The 24,007-nt window shown below is 42.6% G+C and overlaps 1 protein-coding gene across 1 annotated transcript; it reads right to left on the minus strand.

Annotated features, from left to right (window-relative positions):
* Nucleotides 1-15,707: 15,707 nt before the first annotated feature.
* On the minus strand, nucleotides 15,708-18,279 carry LOC147457083 (uncharacterized). The gene has a single exon (XM_086513510.1). The coding sequence runs from the start codon at nucleotides 18,109-18,111 to the stop codon at nucleotides 16,468-16,470; it is 1,644 nt and encodes a 547-aa protein (XP_086369636.1). The 5' UTR covers nucleotides 18,112-18,279; the 3' UTR covers nucleotides 15,708-16,467.
* Between the last annotated feature and the right edge of the window lie 5,728 nt (nucleotides 18,280-24,007).

Below are 24,007 nucleotides of genomic sequence, written 5' to 3' on the forward strand. Positions count from 1 at the left end.
TAAGCCTTCTCACCACAAGTCCTCAAGCTTTCAAAGCTCTCATCTTGCCTCTCCTTTCCACAGAGCAGCCCTCCGAGCTCCTCAAGTCGCCCTGCTCTTTTCCCTCCAACAACTCACTCTTCTCCTTAGTCTTCAGCCCTGCGGGTCCCGACCCTCCCCTTCCTGTTGAAATGCGAAAAACGGGTAGCCGCCAGTTGCCTTGGACAAGCACTAGTTGGGGGGCATCACCAGCCGGGTCCAATCTAGGCAAGCGAGCTAGCAAGAACAAGCAGCACCACAAGCGAGCAGTACGCAACGACTGGCATGGCAATTGCAGAGCGGATGCCAATTTTTATTATTATTTTATTTTTAACTTTTTTTTTTCTTTTCGCCTTCACCCATCGCTTATCAGCCACCTCACACCCGCCATGCAATTCATTACCAACCAGTGTCTCTCTCTCTCTCTCCCTCGACCAGTCCTCCTGTGCATGGCGGCCGACCCATTACTCATCCACTGCATCCCTTCTCTTCTTTGGTTGCGTTGGCCATTGCATGCACGACTGACCTCCACCCCCCACCTCATTATGGCTTTACCAACCAACACACCAAATACACACCTCTCTGTTATTCATGGTCGACTACACACTCTCTATCAGTACTCTTTTCTCTCTAGCTGCCTTGCAGCCCCGCACGGGATGGCCCTGACCACCCACACTTTTTGCAACACTCGTATTTTTGTGCGCTTGATGAGCTTCTCTCTCTCTCTCTCTCCTCTCTCTCTCTCTCTCTCTCTCTCTCACACACACACACACACACACACACACACACACACACACACCTCTTAGGATACTGGAGAACGGGCTGGCATCTCAAGAAAAAAAAAAAACCAAACACAAAAACCTCACGGGCCCCTTCCACACACACCCCCATCATACATGTTGTTCACACACACACACACACACACACACACACACACACGTTTTTTGGAATGCTTCTTTGCCTTCTTTCCGACACGACCTTCTTCGCAAAGTGAAGTGACACCAGTGACGCAACAACCTAATGCTTTGATACTCATCAACGCAATTTGGAGACGCGGAAAATCGCATTGCACCTCATCACCGCAATTTGAAGTAACTAGGCTACATCGACACTTCTCGAAGACAAAGCAATTTTGCCTCGCATCGCATACGCATACGCATACTCATACGGCGTTGTGCATACCATCACACACTTTTGAAGTGCTGCATCATGCCAATCGAAGATTCTCTTCTCCTTGACCCACTTTCTATCGACCAACAGATCGAGTTTCTCCAACAAGATGTCAAAGAGCTCCAACATCAACTTGCCAAATGTGACAAACGTGACCGCGACGCAAAGCTCAACGACAAGAGACTTGCCAAAATTCTCAAGGCCACTTTTGACAACCAAGCCGACCGTAAAGAACAAAAAATCAATCGTTGTGTCTTCACTTTCTCTTGCTATGATGACCGCAAAATTGGTAACGTCGTCCTTTCTTGGCTTAGTCAATTTGATAATTACTTTGCTGATGAATCCTTCTCCAAGAAGGACAAAATCAAGTGTGCCAAGAACCACATGACCGGTAAGATTTTGCTTTGGTGAAATGTCATACGCAATGGCGCACAACGCCCGGCCACTTGGCTCAAATTTCAAAATTAAATCAAGCACAAATTTCTCCCACCCCAATTCCACTCACAGGCTCGACGTGCTTGGTCCACTTTCTCTTGGATAGAAGGCAAGACAATGAGCCGATACACTAACAAGTTTTGGCAACACCTACTGCTCTTGCGCATGATGGAGTATGTTCCTGAAGATACGCTTCAAATCAAGTATGAAGATGGACTTCAACGCAGTATTCAAGCCAACCTCCATTCTTTGAAACCCGCCACTCTCTACGAGGCGATTTCTTATGCACATGATGCTGAAAAGGAGATCAATTCGATCATGCATATGCTACAAGTTAATCCACCGTGGCACCAACCACCTCCTTTCAACAATTTCTCACGCTTCAACAATAATTGTAGGTATCACCCCAATAATTATCAGACACTACACACTCGCAATTTTGCACCTACATGTGCTTTGATTGCTCCACAGAATACACCACATCCATGCATTGTCTTTAACTCTGGTCCACAACACCCTTCTTTTCTTTGTGTTTTGCATAACATTGACATTCATCGTATCCTTTTGTGAAGATCGTGACGCATCCTTAAATAAAGTGGCCACCGATAGCCTGATTCTAATACCTTTCTAGCAGTTAGTTGTCCTAAAAAGTGACCACCAACTGCACCCATGTGTGCTTCTTGCAAAGTCATCTTTTCCTTGCTTAGAGAGAGTTCCAGCAATCGAGCAATAAAGTTCACGTTCCTTGATTAACGTTTGAGCTAAATCCTTTCGAAGCTCATTGGGGGGAAACCCATTATGTCATAAAATCTAATATCTAACCAACCCAAATGATTTTGTCATATTAGACCAATCATTTAATGTGGGAGAATAAACAGGAACAAGGGTTAGAATATAGACATGTGCTTTACAGATCTATCTCACCATGGGGCCAATGGTAAAGGGGTCCAAATGAGAGATGGTCTGTCAAAGAACAATGTTACCCAATGGAGCTTAAAAGACCTTAGGGTTGATTTCATTGAAGAAGTGTTGATTCCAAAGTTTAGTGTTAAAAGTCCTTTGACCTTAGGTAATCTAGGGTTGTGCTTGAGGTGGGAATCCGGCCCAAGCTTGAGGGGCTTAAGGGCCGAGCTTGTGGTGAGAGCTGGGCCCAAGGTTGAGGGGCTTGAGGTGTCACAAAAGTCAACACATATCCCTACAAGGAGGGGGGGCAAGCCATGCAAGTAGGTGGGGTGGTTGCTTGACCACTCTGTCTCCCAATTGGCACCCCTTGCTCAAGAGTCAAGTAGGACACATGTCAAGCCCCTAGCTAGGTTACCCTTAAGGAGTGTCCAAAGCGTATTGGTTGGCCTCCCAAGGGGTCCAATGATAACTAAGTAGATTTAATTAATTATTTTTGTATTTATCAAGTCCATAGGTAAGCTAGGGTTGTGCTTGAGGTGCCTGATGATTGAGATGCTTGAGATGCTTGAAGTGCTTGATGATTGAGATGCTTGAGGTGCTTGTCATGCTTGAGATGCTTGTCATGCTTGAGATGCTAGGGTTGTACTTGAGGTGGGAACCCAGCCCAAGCTTGAGGGGCGTAAGGACCAAGCCTGTGGTGAGAATTGGGCCCAAGGATGAGGGGCTTCAATTCTCACAAAAGTCAACACATATCCCTACAAGGAGGGGGGAGAGCCATGCAAGTAGGGGGGTGGTTGCTTGACCACTCTCTCTCCCAAAGGGCACCCCTTGCTCAAGAGGAAAGTAGGACACATGTCAAGCCCCTAGCTAGGTTACCCTCAAGGAGTGTCCAAAGCCTAATGGTTGGCCTCCCAAGGGGTCCATTGATAATTAAGTAGATTTAATTAATTGCTTTTATATTTATCAAGTCCTCTCTCTCAAAGGGGAAAGGGGGACACTTGTCCCAAGACTACCCTGGTTGCTTGTAATGCATCCTGCATGTAATTGGCCAGTGTTGTAGGGGTCCAATGAGCTTCAAGCTTGAGCTACAAGGGGGGTTCAACCAAAGCAAGAAGGGAGCTAGCTTGAAGGGTGTATTCTCCCACACACACTCACACACACTCTCATTGTGTGAAGTACAAAGTGCAAGAGCTCCATCTCCTCCTTCTCCAAGCTAGTAGAGACATTGAGAGCCTACACCAACATTCTTGGCTATGGAATGCAAATTCAACCAAGAGCCATGCTTCAATGCTTAAGCTTGCCATCTTCTCCATCTTCATTACTATTCTATTATGTATGCTAGCAAGAAGAGTGATGATAAGTGAGGAACTACTTCTTTCTCTTATGGAATCTTTCTTCTTCTTCTTCCCTACCCTCATTCCCCGCTAGCTCTCTCCACCTTCGAAGGTGTTTGAGGCCTTGGGACTGAGGCTTGGGAAAATGATTTTTTCAAATTTTATGTTATTCTCGTGATGCATGAAGCTTTCCATATTCATTGCATCACCTAGGTCACAAGGAACACAAAGATTGTATTGTACCAAGTCTCCCTTGATGGGTGAACCTATAATACAAATGCATATTGGAGGGGGGACCGACTCCACATAAATCCGGTCCTCAGCTGTTGTCATGTTCTCTACACTCTCTCTCTTGAAAAAGTATTGTTCATGCCAAGTTAACTAAATACTATGTTTATGTTGCTACCATCAATTAAGTTCACCCTCTATGCTCACAAAGTAATCTCACAAAAGTGCTCTCTCTAATTTCCGCTACTCTCAAAGTTCATAGGCCATATCTATTACATTGGTATCAGAGCATTTGGTTTCTCTTTTCTTGCTTAAGAAGAGAGGTCCTTAAGTAGCCTATTAATGGTTGATTTTGTTAATTATATTAGGGTAAGTGGGGCTGGGATCTATTATCGGTATTGTTGAGCCCCCTATGTGGGATATGGTGCACACTTCGAGAGCTTGTTTTGTTTCTTGACTTGAGCTCATATGCAAGTTAGATTCCCTTTCAAGCTCATTATTAATTTTTGCCAGCGATTCAATCTTTGAGTTTTTTTGCTAGCGATTCAATCTCTGAGTCACATTGATCACAAAATTTTGAGGCACTAGTAGCTTGGATGTCATTCAGATCTTCACTCTTCGTATCTTCAGAAAACATGTGCATTGCACTAACATATTCATTGGTGCAACATGCATTATTTCTTTACTCTCGTGTGTTACCCAAGTTGTTTCTCTATTGCCCCAAGTGTCTATGGTTGCTGCGAGTTGTACCCAATCAATGTTGTTCGACTCAACCATTCTAGGTAGGACATCCATATAAGGAGAGTCTCCCAATATCCATGTCCTTTTTACATGTGTGACAATAATTCAATGGACCTAAGTGAATTCCGGTGTCTGATCGATTGTTAATTATAAACCTATTCCCTAAAGGGTGCACTCGATCGCTTACAAGATCAATTCGGATGATGGAGTCTTGGAAATGTAAGTAGACATGATTTCTAAACCAGTCATGTACCATTTTAGCTTCCCTCATGAAAGGGCCCCCTAAGATCATCTCAAATGACATAGGATGCTTGAAGAAGTCCATGACAATGAAGGTATGCCTTACCTCGTGTCCAAGGACCTTGATCTTGAGATCTTTCAACATTGCAATAGGCGTAACAATAGATCCATTGGCCATTTTTTCCACTACGTTTGTGACTTCAAGATGAGGTATTACCATAGATTCCCAACAGCTTTTTGTTACAATGCTCACTCCTACACCACCATCAAGAATTCCCTTCATAGTTAATCCTTTAGTTGTGATTGGTAGGGTTGCATTAGATTCACTGCCTTCAAAGTATTTCCCCAACTTGATTCATCTAATTTGGGTTGTGGGTCCAAGCATTCCTCCTCAATTGGGATTTTGTTGGGCCTACTCATTTGTACAAATTGTGGTAGGCCAATTTTTTTAGTTCTCCATTGAGAAATGCTCCAAGAGCCAAACATAGCTCTGGATCCTCATAATACAATTTAGACATGATAGTGGTTCTGACTTTAGAGGCCATGAAATCCGTTAATTTTAGGGCACTTTTTGAGATTCTAGTCCATGACCAAAGACTGGTGAAGATGGGATCTCCATTTATTTGATGGGGTCCAATACTCCCTCGCTAAACATTATTTCAATCAAGAAAGGATTATGCTCAGTTTCTGATGTTTTGATCTCACTTTCCTCCTAGATGATACTAGGTATGGCCAACGGATTGGGATCTCCTTGAGGTTGCAGTTGTGCGGGGAACATTGTATCCGTAATCCTAATCCGTCTAGGTTCTAGCTCAAGCCCTCTTTGGGTCTCCTCTACCAAATTCCTTGAATGCTCAACTCGCTCAATCTCCTCTACAAGCACTACAAGAGGTTGTGTGCTCTTGTGACGCTGTTAGCGACGGAAATACATTGGGTTTTTATAACCCCCAGCGTCGCTAAAACCGTCGCTACGAGCGTCGCTATAGACGTCGCTATATGCGTCGCTACATAGCGACGCTCATAGCGACGCATATAGCGACGCCTATAGCGACGTTTACACAGAAGACTATAGCGACGCTTATAGCGACGCTACAGAGCCATAAATAGCGACGCTTATAGCGACGCCCGAGAGAATTTTTTTTTGGTGGCAGGGCATTGAATGCCCTGCCACCCATCAACCATATTGTACTTGATTCACTTTTTAAAAAAAGTGCAAAGGTAGATAATAGACCCAAAATAGTCACCCACAAGACGCATTGTTTGCAAAATTGACAATTGTACACATCAGAGGCAAAATGAATTGATTGGCAAATGTAATAATGACAATTGTACAACATCATAGGCATAAAGAATTGATTGACAAAAGGAACTGCGGTGACAAATGTAATAATATACATGGTTCAAAAAGACGTATAAAATCCGTCTCATGATACATAAGCTATGAGAAACCCTAAACTAATGCTATCTAGCTACGGCTAAACTGACGTCGTCTCGTCAGACGTCTCATCGCGTCCAAGCGGCGTATCTGTCGGATTCTGCAAAAAAACACAATAAGACAGCTTTCAGTAAGTATAAACATATAACGACATTTATAAAACAATACAAAAAATAAAAAAGAGTAAACCCTAATACTAACCATGCCGTCGCGAGAACTGAGAATGTCCATCAGGGCGTTTAAGCCCTTCCTGCCTGCGTACTCGCGCTCGTACGGTGTGGGATCACGTCCTGTCATCGACCACTGTCAAAACATACAAAGATTTCATTATGTTAGAACTAAAAAACTCATAAACCCTAAACTATCGAACATGCATAAAGAGCAATGTGAAAAGACTTACAAAATCGGCCTCAAATGATGCCCATCCACCGCTCCCCAAGTGGTGCGAGCTCCCTGCCTTTACTCGCGCTCTGGCTGCATCCTTTTGTTGCTTCCACTTGTCGGGATTCTCGCGCGCTGCTTTCTTCGCATTCTTCCAATCTTCTTTGGCCAGCCAATCTGGCCTGTTCCATCCATTCTTGATTGCTTTTTGCACTTCGGAACGCTTGTGTTTGCAGTATTCGCGCATTCGAATCTTCATCAGGTCTTCATTGAAGCGCTGATCCCGTGTTGGAACGGGAAACTCATCATGAAGTATGCTGATGACTCTGTTTTTTAAATCACTTGGTACTTCACTCCATTTGTTTAGTATGTAGTGTCTAAACAGCTGAGAGCAAAGACCACGCATGCGCGAGATCACCTTCTTGCCGTCATCATCCATGATGATGCCGCCGCTGATGTCGACGGAGTAAGGCAAGCCCTCTGGCCGGTGACGCGTGAACCTGGGTGTCCCGGTAGGGGTCTCTAGCGGCGTGTCGATGGGGGTACGGACGTCAGGTGTCTCCACCGGCGTCTGGGCCCCGAAGCGAGGAGTGTCGAGTGGGGTGGCTCCTGGCGGAGTAGGTAGAGGTGTGTAGCTTCTAGGAACAGTCAGCCGTGCAAAACCTGGCGTAGATGGCGATGCTGTGGCTGGTGTGGGGCGGGCAAAGAAGGGGAGGGTAAAGAGCCTCGTCGAACACGAGGCGGTGTGGAGGCATTGGTGGCGGAATCCCCACAATAACCGCCACCGCCACCACTAGAGCGCCGGTGTCTAGACGAGTGTGAAGCTCGTCTCGTCGACGCCGAAGCTTCGGAGCGCGCCGAATGCTCCGAAAGAGAGGGAGATGCGGATGGTGTAGGAACGCGCGATGATGCGCCAGAGCGATGACGCTCCACGTACCACTGTCTCTGCTGCGGTGACAAAGAAGAAAGAAACTCCTCATCATCCATACCTGCATTAAACACACGAATATTTAAACTTAATATTGAATAAATAGAGTAGACAATGACGCAAAGACCATTAAATACAATGACGTAATGACGCATATAAATACAATGACGCAATGAATCGAGTGATAGAAGAGGCAAGTCGAAAACTCAGAATTTTCAATCAAAAGATGTGAGCGCGAGTAGAAAAGAGCGTTATACACCATGGAAGGTACTTAGAGAGCCAGAGCTTTTACAACACGGAGCAAAATTGTTTAAATACAATATTTGTGGCTTTAAGAGATCTCTCTCTCATCCTCACATAACTCAGCATAACTTCCTATATCTATATAGAGCTCTCTGTTTAAACACATATCCTCTGTTTCATTTTGTAGCTCCTCTGCATGCACCCCATATAGAGTAGTAGCATCTTGATGCTCGTCTGGCACCACCGCAGCGGCTTCTGATTGAGCATCTTCTCTGATCTCCTCCATTGATGTCGTTGTGATTGGCACATGGTAGCCTTCATACGTCCTTGCACTACAAGGGGCTACCTCTATGACGTACCACCAGTTTGATGTAGACTTTGTAGGATGAAATATTACCTGCCAGAGCCACATAACTTACATGAGAGCTTTCAAGCACATAACTTGTAAAAGGGGGATGTTAACTATTTATATACTTACTTGTTCACAATGCTTGGGTAGTACGAAAGTGTCTCTTAGGTCAGTCCATTTCTTAGTAGAATCCACCTCAAGAAAACCAGACTCTCCTCTACGCACAGTAGCGTTGCGACCCTCCATGATTATCTTGAACCATTGCACGTCGAACAAGTCGACAAAAAATCCTCTGTAATCGATCCTCAAAATCTCTTGCAACGTGCCGAAGTAAGTGAGTTCCGCCACCACAGGATTTGCATCAGAGGAACGTCGTCGACTAGACTGTTCAAATTTTGCCATGATTCCACAATCTTGAGTAAAACGCTTTTTGTCGATTCGTTCCACCCTAAAATGTCGACCTTTAAACCATGCTGCTGTGTATGACTTATACTACAACGAACAAAGATTATGAGTGGCCGTTCAAATGTTTATAAATAAAGTCACTTGCTAGTCGTACATTGCAAACTTACCTTGGTCGCGCAACCCCGAGAGTACTCCCACTCTTCTTTAGTCACTTCGTCACCGCATTGTTGTGCGCTTTTCAATTGGTTGTGCAACCATCTTAAGCTCATGAAGGTTGGTAGGCTCTCCAGAACCGCTGGATAGTGCATCGGTGGTCGTCTTCCCCGTCTCCACTCGATTCGTGCCCTTTGTCGCTCTTGCTTTGCATCCTCATATTGTGAAATCCACTTTTGCATCACTGGATTGTGAAGCATGCAAAATCGGTTGATTTTAGCCTCTAGATCTTCCGTCATCTTCTTCTCAACACCGAGATTGCACATGACAATCCCAGATATGCGCTTATCATCTATGGTTCGCCATAGCGTGTCCCGGGATTTATCAAATCCGTCTAGCCACTCTCCAATGTACACTAGGGACTCTGATACCAACCAACCTTCTGCCATGCTACCCTCCGGACGTGCCTTTTGACGCACATATCCCTTAAGCGTTTTCATGAAACGCTCTAAGAAGAACATCCATCTGGAATGAACTGTGCCAACTATTTCCACCTCATCAACTATGTGAACAAGAAGATGCACCTGAATGGTTAGCATGGTAGTAGGAAAATGTTTCTCAAACATGCACACAAGCTCCGCAGCATTTAGTTTGGCGAATGGTATGGAGTCTACGTTGATCTCCTTTTGTGAGATCCATTGCACCAGCTTTGCAAGTTTGTAGATTGTGTTACGGATGTCGAGAGACAAACATCCCTCAATGGCAACTGGTAAAATAAACTGTATAGTATGTGCAGCAATGATATTAAAGTCCACATTTTATGCAATGATATTAAAGACCACTATGAACGTACCTGACACATTTTATGCCAATCGTGTGACTTCAAACCGGTAAGCTTTCCTTCTTTAGTAAAACACGTTCAGAGCGAGTGCATTACGCCAGTGGGGGTCCGCAAAGATCGAATGGCCTCTTTTACTTTGCGTTCTTGGGCTCTTGTGAAAATCCATGGTGCTTTAGGGAGTTTTATCGATCCATCAGACGCTGTTTGCGGCCAATATTGCTCCATACGATCCACATTTCTAAGTTGGTAGTATGTGCTCTTTCAGCAATCTACACAACATAAAAATATGATACAATCGTGTAAAAATCTATCAGATCATTGTACATTTAGAGTTCTAGTATTAAAGTAAACTAATTGTAATAGATCACCTGAAAATCGCTGTGACGCTAGTGTCACTCCATCCAAACTTTGCCTGCATGTTGAGAAGAACCAGGAGTGCTTTCAATCTAGACATACGTGCTCCATTATACAATGGCGTATCGGCTTCACTTTTCATATCATCATAGATAAGCCTTTCTGAATCCATGATCGTCTCGATCATTTCATCAATCTCGGGCTCAAACATTGCCTCGTTGGGAATGTGCTCTGCATGATCATCCCCCGAGCTGTCAGAGGCTACATCTTGTGGCCTCACATATGCTGCTTGACCAAAGCGCCTGCGAACACGTCTATTGGGTTGCAAGATTGCTGCTTGTTGGCCAGCGTCAGAGTCCGACGAGTTATAATTGGCAACAACTCGATCTATAATAGATGGATCGAACTCGCCAAATTCACGAACGTGCTGCAAAGAAACACGTCTTGTCCGTCGCACAGCATGCTTGCATTGATTACAAGGACATAAGACCCTTGTTGAGAGATAGGTGTTTCGGTTGGACGGTCCCACATCCTCGTCGCTACTCATAATGAGGATTAAAAACTTATAACCTGGACAACAAATTTAATATTCTATTGGCATTCTTCGTCTTATCTCTCTCTCTCTCTCTCTCTCTCTCTCTCTCTCTCTCTCTTTACCTCACATTCTCTAGTCATGTCCAATCCCCGCACACCTTGGTCTAGAGGTGCACGGAGATCAGAACCACCGGGTTATAATCTCGTCTTTATTGGTCAATACCTATATTTGTGGGTACAAGAAATCTACACACCCACGTCTACATGATACTGCATGTAGTGGACAAAACCCCTTTGCCTCTTCTCTAGCTGTAGCACTTCACTTCATCTTAACATCTTTTCACAGTAGATCTTTTCACTGTTCGTCTAACTCTAAACCCTAAACCGTAAGTAATTCTTGCGTGGACTCGATCTAACGTAAATAAGCGTAAATCTAAATAAACGTAAATCTAACTAAAAATAAAGCTAAATCTAATTTAACGTAAGTCTAATGACTAGAGGTTGTCTAGATGGTCATTGTGTCGGGGATGTAGTGACTCTTGCCGCCCTGAAGATCCACCTTCTTCCCTATCTTCTGAAGACATTTCACCAGTACTTTTGGATCGACGGAGCCCACCATGAGTGAAGGCAGCAATACCCTATATTCCATTGAGGGCTTTCTTCACCCGCTTCATGCAGGCATTGCAGTCTATGGAGACCTAAATCTAATCTAATATAACGTAAATCTAAATCTAGCTTAAATAAACGTAAATCTAGTTAAAAATAAACCTAAATCTAATTTAATGTAAGTCTACATATAACCTAATCTTTAACGTCTTTTAAGATAGTTTCCTACGACGTTATAACTCTCTTCTTCTTGTGTGTGTGCGTGTGTGTGGATGTGTGTGCCAATAAAAAGAGATAAATGGTATAACCTTTCTATCACCCATGCCAAGTATGATAGATTGATTATGCCATTTCCCTCTTGAATAATAGGTCTTGAGTTCAACTCCTCGTCGGCTAGATCTTTAGGTCTTTTAATTTTAATTAGTTTCCTACGACGTTAAATTAGTTTCTCTCTCTTTCTCTCTCAATGTGTGTGCGTTTTTTTGGATCGTATGCATGTTTTCTCTCTCTTTTCCTCTCTCAATGTGTGCGTTTTTTGTTTATGCATGTTCTCTCTCTCTTTTCCTCTCTCAATGCGTGCGTTTTTTGTTTATGCATGCTCTCTCTCTCTTTTTCTCTCTCAATGTGTGTGTGCATTCTTTGTTTATGTATGTGTGTGTGCGTTTTTGTTTTTGTTTGTACTCTCTTTCTCTCTCTCTCTCTCTCTCTCTCTCTCTCTCTCTCTCTCTCTCTCAAAAACACTATGTGTGTGTGTGTGTGAGAGAGAGAGGGAGAGAGAAAGAGGGGAAGGGAACATGAGAATGAGGAGAGGGAAGGAGCATACCTGGCTCTCCTTCCTCTCCTCGTGTGTGTGTGTGTGTGTGTGTGGAGAAGAAAAAGAGAGAGAGAGAGGGAGAGCGTTACCTGCTCCTTGCTTGAGGGCGCCGAAAAACTCAGATATGAGATCTGAGTTTTTGGGCGCGCTCGGTTATTTTTTTACCCCAGCCGACGTCGCTATGAGCGTCGCAAATTTCTTTGTAAATTTGCGACGCTCATAGCGATGCCGGGAATTTTTTTTTTGAGCGTCGCTGTGTGAGCGTCGCTAATATGAAGAGCCTCTTGTAGTGAAGGTTTGGGTAGGTCCCAATTTTCTTCATGGTTCCCTTGGGTTTTGGTCCTTGTGGATTCTCTTGGAGGTTCTTGCATGATTTGGTTCCCCTTGAAGACCCTCGGTGCATCATTGTGGTATGGGAGTGGTTTCCTTATGTCCTCCCCTAATCATTTCTTTTCTTGATTTCCACTCTTGGTGTTCCTCATCGGTTTTCTCCCTTATGGTGGGAGTTTAAGTCTCCATGGTTTCTATTGAATTGAAATCATCTTCAGGATCATTCATATACACGAGGTCATCTCCGGTCCCTATGTTGGTTTGAACTAGGGCTTAAATTTGTAGATTTTAGTGTTCTCTTCCTTTGTGTTTTTCTTTCTCGCTTGGCCAATTAATGCAGCGTCTCTCTCTTCAAGGATATAGTTTTGGTTTTGGAGCATCGACCGTGTGACTGCGTTCACTGGTACTACAAGTGCAGTTTGTGGTGCCCATCAGTAATCTCGATCAAGTTCAATGGTGTAATCTTTGGTGCATTTGGATTATTAGGGAATTGGTAAATCAAATGATCTATGCCACAAAGTTTACAAGTGAGTATTGGCATTGCTGATGTTCTCCCTTGACTTGTTTGCACTGGTGTAACATTCCTTTGCATTCGAATAGGACACTTAGGTACTCGATGTGGTCCACCATATTTGTCGCATTGAAGAGGCGATCTCCTGGCAATGACATCGATGTTTTGGCCTCTTGTTGCAAGAGTAGTAGCTTAATATACATGCTTGACTTGTCCCTAATAGTCCTCCATGTAGTACTGGGGACACTCCTCAAGAGTATTTACTGCGTAGGTGATACTCGAGTCTATGTTATCTTCGCAGCCCAAATAAGTACTAGATGGCTCACAACCTACTTGGTTCATATGGGTAACTCTTGGATACAGAGGCTGCGGTCCTAACACATGAGGGGATAATAACATGGTTTTGACAACATTTTGCGTTCTAGGGACCATATGCTGCGAGGGTTTCTCAATAGGCGGGGTATGTATTAATGCAGGAACTCAAGGTGAGTCTGTCCAGGCTAAGGGTAGTCTATTTTCCATGATGCTTTTAAGCACTAGGCAATCCTTATCTTGATGGCCATACCTACCACACGCATTGCAAGTCCCATTAAAATTTACTCCTAAAGGTAGGGAATTCACTGTTGCTATATGGTCCCAAGAAAACAGAGGACCATTGTTTCTCCCTTCTTGGATACATATGATTATTTTCGGGAGTACAATTACCCCTAAGGCTTTTTTGAATAGCCTTGGTGAGATCGATCAAAGTCATCTCAGATATCTTTGGATCTTTCATGATTGGCTTTAGGGTCACCAGCTCATTGTCCAATTGCTTGTGCGAGCTGGTAGCTTTTTGCTCAACAGACACTCTTTCTCTTTCAATCATTAGATTGTCTTCCAATTGGATTGCATTGGAGGTGACTGTCTCCCAAGCAGAGAAACCTCTAATGAATAGGCCATTATAGGTATCCTCATGTCGCACTCCTCTAATGAATCTATCAAGCTATTGGTTATTGTTGAAATGCTCATTTGGATTACAACAAGAATTGAAATGCTTCAAGCGACTAATAAAGTCTCTCACTAGTTGTTATGCAAGATGAATATGATGCACTTATAAAGAACAATACTTGGTCTTTATGTGACTCGCCTCCTAGCAAGAAGACCATTGGTATAAAGTGGGTTTTTAAGCTAAAATGAAAGGCGGATGATAGTATTGATCGCTACAAGGCAAGGCTTATTGCAAAAGGTTATGCTTAACAAAAAGGCATTGATTGGGAAGAAACTTTCACTCCCACGTGGTGTATGACTACTATTCGTTCCGTTGTGCATTGATAGCTTATTCTGGATGGGATATACATCAGTCAGACATTGAAACTGTTTTCTTGAATGGTGGCTGTATGAGGAAGTGTATGCCCTTACGGTTTTGTCAAGAAAATGTGTAGATATAATAAAGCATTGTATGGTTTAAAGCAATATTTTTGTGCTTGCTATGCAAAAATAAATTACCATTTGACTGCACGTGGTTTTTAAAATATTCAAGCTTAGAGAAATTTGTATGTAAAATGTGTGGATCATATATATCTTATTGTTGTTGTGTATGTGGATGATATACTGCTCATCACTTGTCTGAATGCGCTACATATTGCTGAGTTGAAGACCAATTTGAATGCCACATTCGAGACATTAGATTTGGAACTTTTGTAGCATTATTTGGGCATTCATCTTAACCAATGTGATGAGGTAATTGCATTTTATGAGGCAAAATACGTGCAAACTTTTTAAAGTAGATTTGGACTTGATGATTGCAAGCCAATTGCCATTCCTATGGAGAGAGGCTTGAAGTTAAGTTTACCTGATGTTGGAGATCCTACAGATATTGCCCTCTATCAGACAACTATTGGTTACCTCATTTATGTATCCATTACAAGGCAAGATATGAGCAGATTTATACATAGCCTAGGGTTTAAGCATTGGCAGGAAATTAAGAGGATCTTTCGCTACTTGAGTGGTACTATGCATCTTGGGTTTTTTTATCTCAAGGAGGGATTATTGCCATCAGATTTACATGCTTTTGTTGACTGCGATTGGATTGTTTTCTATGACACACGAGTTTGAACGAGTGGTTTTTGTTTCATGGTCGATAGTTCATGCATATCATGGTTGACCAAGAAGCAACCTATTGTGGCCACCTCTAGTTGTGAGGCCGAGTACAAGACAACTTTCATAACTACGATTGAGTGTGTGTGGCTTGGATGCTTTATGGTTGATTTGGGAATTGGATAGAAGTATGGCACTCTCATCTACAGTCACATTCAAAGCGCATTGGCGATTGTAAGGAACCTGGTTTTTTATGCTCGCTCAAAGCACATTGAGGTGCTTTATCACTATGTAAGGAGGAGACTCTTAGTTGGAGAGATCAACTTGGCTTATGCGCGGACCCAAGATGAGCTTGCGGATCTGTTACAAAGGCATTGCCTCGTGAGAAGTTTGAAGCTTTTTGCAAAGGCATTACCTTGTGAGACGTTTGAAGCTTTTTGCAAATGTACAATGATAACCCCATTTGTTCCTTGGACTCACATGATGTACGATTCTCTCTCTCTCTCTCTCTCTCTCTCTCTCTCTCTCTCTCTCTCTCTCTCTCTCTCTCTCATTGATTCAAAGCATGCTTATGGCAAAAAGAAAAAGAAAAAGAACACAACTTTGTAAAGCTTTCATTTAACAATGGTCATGATTAAGATTGACAAAATTTGGTAAAATCATTAAGTTCCCTTTGTCAGTTCTTTCAAGGTCGAAGTATTGAGCTGAACTAAATATCGGTCCTCTCAAAGGAGATTGCAAGTTGCTCATGTTATGGTCGGGTGGAGTATCAAGTCACTGTTGTGCCATTGGACATCATAATCATGAACATAATAAGGTAACTCATAGTGCTATTGGTTCCAATAATTCCCTTCACTTAGAAATACTCCACTTAGAAAATTTGTTGCATTGGTACTAGCTTAACAAATCAAATGATTGGAGAACTTTATTTAAGTCTAGAAAAGAACAGACATGAGAACAAAATGATATGCTTACATGTGTTGTTTTTAATGATTGTGTGACGTCCATTCCCCATGGCCTCACTCAACATGTGTAAACGTCCCCATGTAAGTGCCTCATGGTAGGTGAGCTTGACATAATACACATGGAATCAGCTTGGTGATGGAAACAAACGTTAGCATTTTCGTCTCCTTGGTGTAAAGATGACAAGCACAAGCCAATAAAGAACATCTTCCTGGCTGACCATGCCCCTAGAAACACACATGGCGTCCGAGTTACTCGGACACTGGCTTCTTCCTTTGATGGAATTTCCCCCCTGCATATTCTTACAGTAAGATTGGAATGGCAAGTACTCCCATTGCAGCTAGAGCATAAGCTGCGTCCTTATTGCGGCTCCTATATAAGCCGTGTTAGAATCCTCAAAGAGGGCATTAGAATCTTCAAATAGGGAATTCTAGCTAAGCTTAGCCCCTATGGTGATGCTTGTTCCTCACATGGGCTAAACCTTGGACGCACGCAACAGTGCTTTCTGTTGAACTCTCCTCAACGCCTTTTCTTTCATCCTTTTGGCGTGCCCCGGCCTCAGATGAAGTAAACCCTTCATAAACCATCCCATCATGAAAACATTGACCAATCCCCCTAGCATTACAGTCGCAACCATCCTCATATCCCATTTGGGGGTCGGTGGCAAGACAGCAAATCCGGCGCTGCAAAAAGCCCCGATCCCACAAATGGCTGACAAAAGGAGTAAAAATGCAGCCATTGAAAGAGACAATTTCAGCTTCCGCACCGCAGTGCCAATGTACAAATCCGGTCGTGGTAGCACTGCGGCCGCTCCTGCCACCATGGTGGCCATAGCAAATAGAAAAGAAAGGCTATTGAAGACCCAAAAGCTTGAAACACCTGGATGGCCCTCAATAGCCACATACATTTTTGCATTCTCTTTGCCATTACCATAACCCAATGGAGGTTGCAACCATCCAGCAAACGTGACACTTGCAATGAGCGCCGAACCCACTAGTATTGCGTTAGCTGCATCTACATACACTTGCCTGTCTCTATACAGCCTCTCCACGCTCTCTCTAACCTCAGGCCGCCTCAAGAGCATGATCTCAATCTCTCGAAGCCCCTTTTCGACAGCATGTTGGACGGGAGTGAAACCCTTTTCATCTTCTGTGTCTGCTTCGACTAAATCTTGTCTCTTGAACAGAAGCTTCACAATCTCCTCAAGCTCCTCGGAAAGAGCAATATGGAGGATGGTCTGGCCACCTGCATACATATGCTGAACATCAAAATCCTCTCTAGGAACTAGCCAAAGTAGGGTGTCGTATAACCATGAATTTCCTTTCACCCACTGCTTGAGCATACTCAGCTTAGCTTCTCTATCCACCCACCAAAGCGTGTTCAAATACCTTGACGACAAACTTGGCGAACTGCGTTGCAAGCATAGCTGCCATAACAAATATGCTTGTGGGCACTCATCCTCAATTCCTTGGCCCTGACTATTTGCGACTGATGTCCCATACTTGCCCCAGACGGCTCCAAAGAGCTCATTCAAGAAATTGGTTTTCGTTACCAATGTTAAGATTGCATCCGACATGGTGGGATCTGTCGTAGCCGCCACTGCGACATCAAGAGGGGTTTGTCCGGCCCTGTTTTTAGGGAGGCAACCATTAAGTTCCCCAGTTTCAGATGCATACTTTACAAGAGCTTTAACACCGCGCATGTTCTGTGTGCGTGCCGCAATGTGCAGAGGAGTATCACCATCCAGATTTGCAGAATTGGTGAAACCCCCTTTTTTTAGCACTGCGACAAGAACACCGTTCCATGCTTTACCTCTGTGCTTTGCAATGTAATGCAAGGGCATGAAACCTGCAGCATTAGCAACATGAAGCGATGAGCGGGAGGCAAGAGGGACTAGTTTTCGAACCTGCTTGAGGTCTGCAGCACGGGCAGCTTTGTGCAGAAATGTGTTGCCACCATCGTCAGTGACGGTCTGGTTTGAGGACAAGACGGGTACGCGCACATAGTGATCAGGGCGGGGCGTGAGCTCGTAGGATTCAAGAGTAGAGGAAGGGGTGAAGGTGAATGAATCAAGGCCGTCAGATCGCACAGCGATTCTGAGCTCGGGAGGAGCTGCCATTGGAGCTGGAATCGCGATGCTTAGAGAGGGCCATTATGCACTCGCTCTTCAAAGACCCCAGGAAGTATCACGGTAGCAGCGCGGAAAGACGTCGTTCCTTGACTGACTGCTGTGCTTACTTGTAAACTCACCCCCCTGGAGTCACCCCCCGAGTCCTGAGGAGCTAGACTACCCTCCGTTTAAGTGCGACGGGTCTTAACTATGGGATCAATGGTCCCAAGTGAAAGGCTAAATGATGATCAATTTGTACCCTATATAAGTTCGGTATTGCAAACAAAGAATCCATTCTTGATAAACGTGACACAAGAAATGAAGAAGTGGGCCAAGGTTGAGACGAGTGTATATTGAAGATATTATCATGCTATCAATAACTCTCCATCAGGTTTGATATCTGAATGTTAGGATGAATTCCAAGCATTCCTCGTTAAAAAAAAAAGCAAAGATTGAAGCACTTGGTTTATATGAAGCTGAGAGGAAGAAACATTTAGCAAAGGCCACAAGAGTGGAAGAGGAATAGCTTAAAGATAAGGGCAACACGTACATATTTATTGCCAATCCTCACAATAAAGAGGAGTTCTTCAAATTGTTTTATGGTTTGAAGTGGGATGATTCAAACATGCTAAAGATTACGACACACAAAGTGTATTGTCTTACAAACTCAAAAATTACTTCAAAGAGGTAATTACATCGCAACTAAATTGAGTATATTTTGTATTATTTTATGCTTTCTTAATGTTTATGCTCTTATGCATTGTAGGAATAAAATATTGTTGCATCTTATGAGTTTAACAAAGGCTAAAGATCCACAATGCCCTCAATTTCAAGATCAAGGCAATTTTGGATCTACATGAAAAAAGATACATATTGGGATCATTTGCATTCAATAGTGGCGCTCTTGATTCAAAAGATACATGTTGAAGGTCCACAGTTGCTAAAATCATTTGATGAATTTTACAAGCTAAACTTGAAGAATCATGTTATATATGTAAACATCATACATACGATTTGGTTGGTTAAATGTACATGGCCACATGTATATACATATGTTAAGTGCTTGTGACATGTTTGAAGTATTTTGTGCATCTAATAGATGGGGTAAAGTCTTTAAATTCTATGGAGAAGATGCTTGAGTTTGTGTTTTTTGCCAAGTAGGTGGTTTACATGTTTCATTCTAAAATTTGTTCTTCTTTGATGGTGGTTGGTTTATTATGAAATGTATGCATGACAAGTACTTTGTATTTGAATGAAATCTTACAATGGAGACCCATTAACGATTCTTTAGTCTATACCTTAAATTCCATGTGGAAGCCCGAGTTAGGGTGGTTGGTTTATTTTTTGAGGAATAGTTGCTAAAACAAAGGAGACTCTGTCAAATTTTATTTGGGTTCTTAATTTCCTCCTTTCATTACATTGCCTTAAATTCCATGTGGAAGCCCAATATAGGGTGGTTGGTTTGTTTTTCTAAAGATTGATATCCTAAACAAGGGAGACTATGCCAAAAGTTTGATAGGATGTTACTTTTTTTTGCTGCATTAGTTTATGTTAAGAAATGATGATTGTTTAGTGAGAATGTTGTAGATAGACCATTCAGTGTCTAGAAGAGGAGAGTTTAGACACGGCTCTAGAATTCACAAGAGAGTGGGCTGATGTATGCCATGGGAAGCACGTTTGTGTCCTATGTGGCTCGATTACCCGATTGATGTCATCCCAAAGCGAGAGAAGGATAAGAACAATGATGCTTGTAGGGTTTAAAGAAGAGACCCATAGTAGTAGGGAGATTGAAACACTTACCACAACCATACTTTGGAAAAGCAAGCAACCCAAGGGAGCGGAGGTGAAAACACCCATACTAATATGGATGTCACACAAGCCACTCGAGATACACAATCTAATGTGCTAGTTACTCCATCAAGCATGACAAGCACCTTAGTCATCAAGCACCACAAGCACCTCAAGCTTAGGTTGGGTTCCCACCTCAAGCTCAGCCTTAAATTGCCTAAGGTCAAAGGACTTTTAACACTAACTATTGGAGGTCTTTAATAAAGCTAACCCTAAGGTTTTTAAAGCTCCATTAGATGCACATTGCTCTTTGATAGACTACCTTCTTTTGGACCCCTATTGTGATGTAACCATCTCTCCTCTTGGTCCCTTGCTGAGGTAAGTCTAGAAGCACTTATTTCACATTGCTCTTTGATAGACCATCTCCTTTTGAACCCTTATTGAGATGCAACCATCTCTCCTTTTGGTCCTGTGTTGAGATAGGTCTAGAAGCACATGTCTATATTCTAACTCTTGTTCCCATTTATTATCTCACATTAAATGATCAGTTTAATATGAGAAAATCATTTGGGTTGGTTAGATATTAGATTTTATGACATAATATTTGTAGTAGGACTGTATAGTAGCTCTTTGACATCAAAGAAGCCCCATTTTTATTTGAACTACCACTTGGTTGTCTATCATTCTCTAGGGGAGGTGTATTTGGCCTATACCTTTCTGTCAAATTCTCAAGGACGGGCATTTTTTGCTCCTGCACCCATTTGACAATTCTCTAGGGAGGATGTTTTGATCTTTCGTCCTACAGATAGTTGAAAATTATTTGGGGAGGACACATTTGTACTTTTTGGTACTACAATGACACACATGGGGAGGCTTGTTGGAGTGTGTGACATATATGCACCACCACAAGTGAGAACCCTCCTTAGTTTTGAAGCCTACACATTTGACATCGCTGATTAGGTCCTTAGATGTCCTCTCCCAACTCTATAAAGGAAGCACATGCTACACACTTTGCATCATCTCATCTCTTGCTCACTACCATCATTAGCCTACTTTGTATCTATCATTGCATATTAATTTGCTGCTACTTCCATTAGTGTTGATCTCTCTCTCTAATCTCTTATAATCAAAATACTAATTACACCGTGAACAACTCACTCATGTTTCTTCTATAATACCATTACCTTTTAGTTTTCATGTAACAATTGTTTAAAAGCTATCACTTTACAAAATGGTTGCAGGGTTCCATTACCAAACTTATGTTGATGCTCTCCTTGTTGATGTCACCCAAATTGATAAAGGAAACACAAAAATCATGTAGCATTGCATCATTGTTACTTTATTAATAGATGACTGTGTATTTGTTTTTGGAAAAGAATCAAGAAGTTTTTTGCAAATCAAAAGACGCATCTTCATAGCAAAGATGGAGTGCCATGTTGAGAGGTAGCTCGATTGATATTTGTGGATTTCCCTATGAGCTTGCTTGTGGATGGCCTTGGTCCCATTCCTTGGGGTGAGTGACTTTTATTCACATAAACAAGGTTAGATGATTTTGCGCTTTACATATTGAGGCTACTATTTCTTTTAGAGGGCATACTATTCCCAAGTGGAACATATTCTCATAGGGTGTAGTCAAGGGTTGTATGGATCTTGCTTGTGATTATTTGGCTGATGAGGGTTTCTTGGTCACTATGTGATTTGCCAAGCACATAGGCAAGTTTATTGCAGATGAAACAAGAGTGGGCCTTGAACTCTATCGTACTTGGCTACTTATGTGTGAATTCAAATCATATCGGCATTCAATGACTAGAGAAGTAGTAAGATCATTATAGTTTTAGAGATGCTACAAACAAAGTTTGTGTCATATTCATTAATAAAGAAGAAGATATCACACATTTGTGATTTGCAAATAGGTGCTTGATCTTACTATGTGCCTTTGACATCATATTGGTCATAGTCACGCCTTGCCACAATAGGGAAAGTGGGGAAAAGATCAATGAGAGGTTGTTTCCTATGTATCGTAGCTACATGTAGGATGATTGCGTCTTCCATAGAAATTGATGGTGTCATTGTTAGAGGTGGTGCACATAGGCAATCTTTTGTATTGGTGAGTAGTGTTGTATGATGTTTTTTTGTTGTTTTATATTGTTTGTTTCATTGTTTTCACTTGCATGAGCAAATGATATTTTATCCCTTGGTTGGTAAAATGGCTAGGTGGTTGCTGGCTACGTTCATAGAGCACTGCAACTATGTCTTGGATGTGTTTGCAACTATGTCTAGGTGTGGTGGTTTGGGAAGGGCCAATGCAAAGGAGTCAAGAAATTGCATGTGTTTAGATCTAGATGATGTGCTCTATGGTGCTTGCCTCCCATAGTGTGTGGACTCATACCCATGGATTTAATATTTACGTAATTACGACAAATTTTGTGTGATCACAAGGTCTTATTGACACATTTACATGATTAGACTCAACATAATCACAAAGAATCCGCTTAAGGGCAACCTGCAAACCCACTAAATTCCCACCGGGCTTTTTAGTATTCCCGGTGGGCCCACCGGGTTTTTCCATTTTCCCTGCGGCCCGCCGGGAATACGAAAAAGCCCGGCGAGCTCGCAGAATTATATATATGCGGGCCCGATAGGGCCCATTGGGTGTTATTTCTTGCTTTCATCTTGAGAGAGAGAGAGAGAGAGAGAGAGAGAGAGAGAGAGAGAGAGAGAGAGAGAGAGAGAGAGAGTCGACCACCTTTGTAGGTACGTCGAGAGGAGAGAGGAGAGAGGGAGAGAGGGGGTCGTGTGGGAGCCTTCTCTGCATCTCAGTGCACGGCAGTAGCAGCAGAGTACTTGACCACATGATCCGAGTATGTGTTGTGTGTGTGTGTATGCGTTATGTGATAGCGTGCCTTTTGTCGTATTGCACGGCAGTAATAAGGTACCATTATTTCTTCTTAGATTCAGGCGGCACTCGATCGGTAACGCGGCTAATAGAGTGTTGTTTGTTAGAAGCATCTGTTTTTGCATAAATGTGGCGTTCCATTAGGAAATTTCGGAGGTCATTTGGAGGGCCTTCTAAGAAAATGTATTTTTTGCACTCTCTCTCTAGAAAAAATGGCAAATAAAAGAGCTGGGTCTTTCATAGTAAAACTTCAAAAAGTGTACTTTAAGTAGATTCCTTACTCTTCTGAACATTCGTTCGTAGTGATTGAGGGATAATCCTCTTTTCAGTTGCATTGAATGAACAACGTCAATATGGAGGGAATGAGGCTAACATGGAAGGACGAATCCGCAGCCGCTATTCACTTTCCATTAAACCTGCACATTTGGCTAATGGCGCACTCCTCAAATGGCACAAATGTTACCTAGAAACGAGCCAAATATCACCTTCACATTGATTTGGACAATGAGTACCAACCATTGATTAAGCGCAGTAAAACAAACACACATATACCTCCCGCTTCCATAGACACGCTCAGAGCTCAAGGAGCTAAACACATAGATATCTGGACGAGAGGCTCTCTCTACCCTAAGAATCCAATAACTAATGCATCTCCACCGTTTGTCAATCCTACAAGCTTATTGACCTTTGCTGGTGATGGAGAAAAGGGCCTTCTGGGTTATTGTAAATCACTTACAAGAGAAGCTGAAACTTACAAGAGCATTCTCCAAGCTCAACAATGTGAGATTGTTCGCCTTTCACATTTACATTCTACAGATCAGGTTACCATTTTGCAACATAAAACAGAGGTACAAGAACTGAAAGGAAAGGTGCGAAGTTGTCAAATGAAGGACACCATCTTGGGTGGTCGTATCCGAAAGAAGAAATTGCGCAATCTTGAAACATTGCAGGTTGCATCAGGAGGTCTCAAGAAAAGAATCCGAGCATTAAGGTGATGCTTCTTGGTTGGCTACATTGTCTTACTTAAGTAATCTTTTTGTTTTTTCTTGTTATGCAATTGTTTTCATGTGCCTAAATAGTGTTAGTGAAGCAAATTTTCTGTTATTTACTTATGCATTGTCTTCATGTAGAGATTCAATCTATCCTGACAAGGAAAACATTGACCCCAAAGCCAATATAGGAAAGAGATTGAAGCCACTTATAAGTAGAAGCCTGGCAGCA

Source organism: Adiantum capillus-veneris, chromosome 5 (genome assembly GCF_014529385.1).
Source record: "Adiantum capillus-veneris isolate H3 chromosome 5, ASM1452938v2, whole genome shotgun sequence".
In the NCBI taxonomy this organism is placed as follows: Eukaryota; Viridiplantae; Streptophyta; class Polypodiopsida; order Polypodiales; family Pteridaceae; genus Adiantum; species Adiantum capillus-veneris.

Excerpts from the sequence above, each read along its gene's own strand:
- LOC147457083 (XM_086513510.1), bottom strand. The coding sequence starts at position 18,111 with ATGGCAGCTCCTCCCGAGCTCAGAATCGCTGTGCGATCTGACGGCCTT.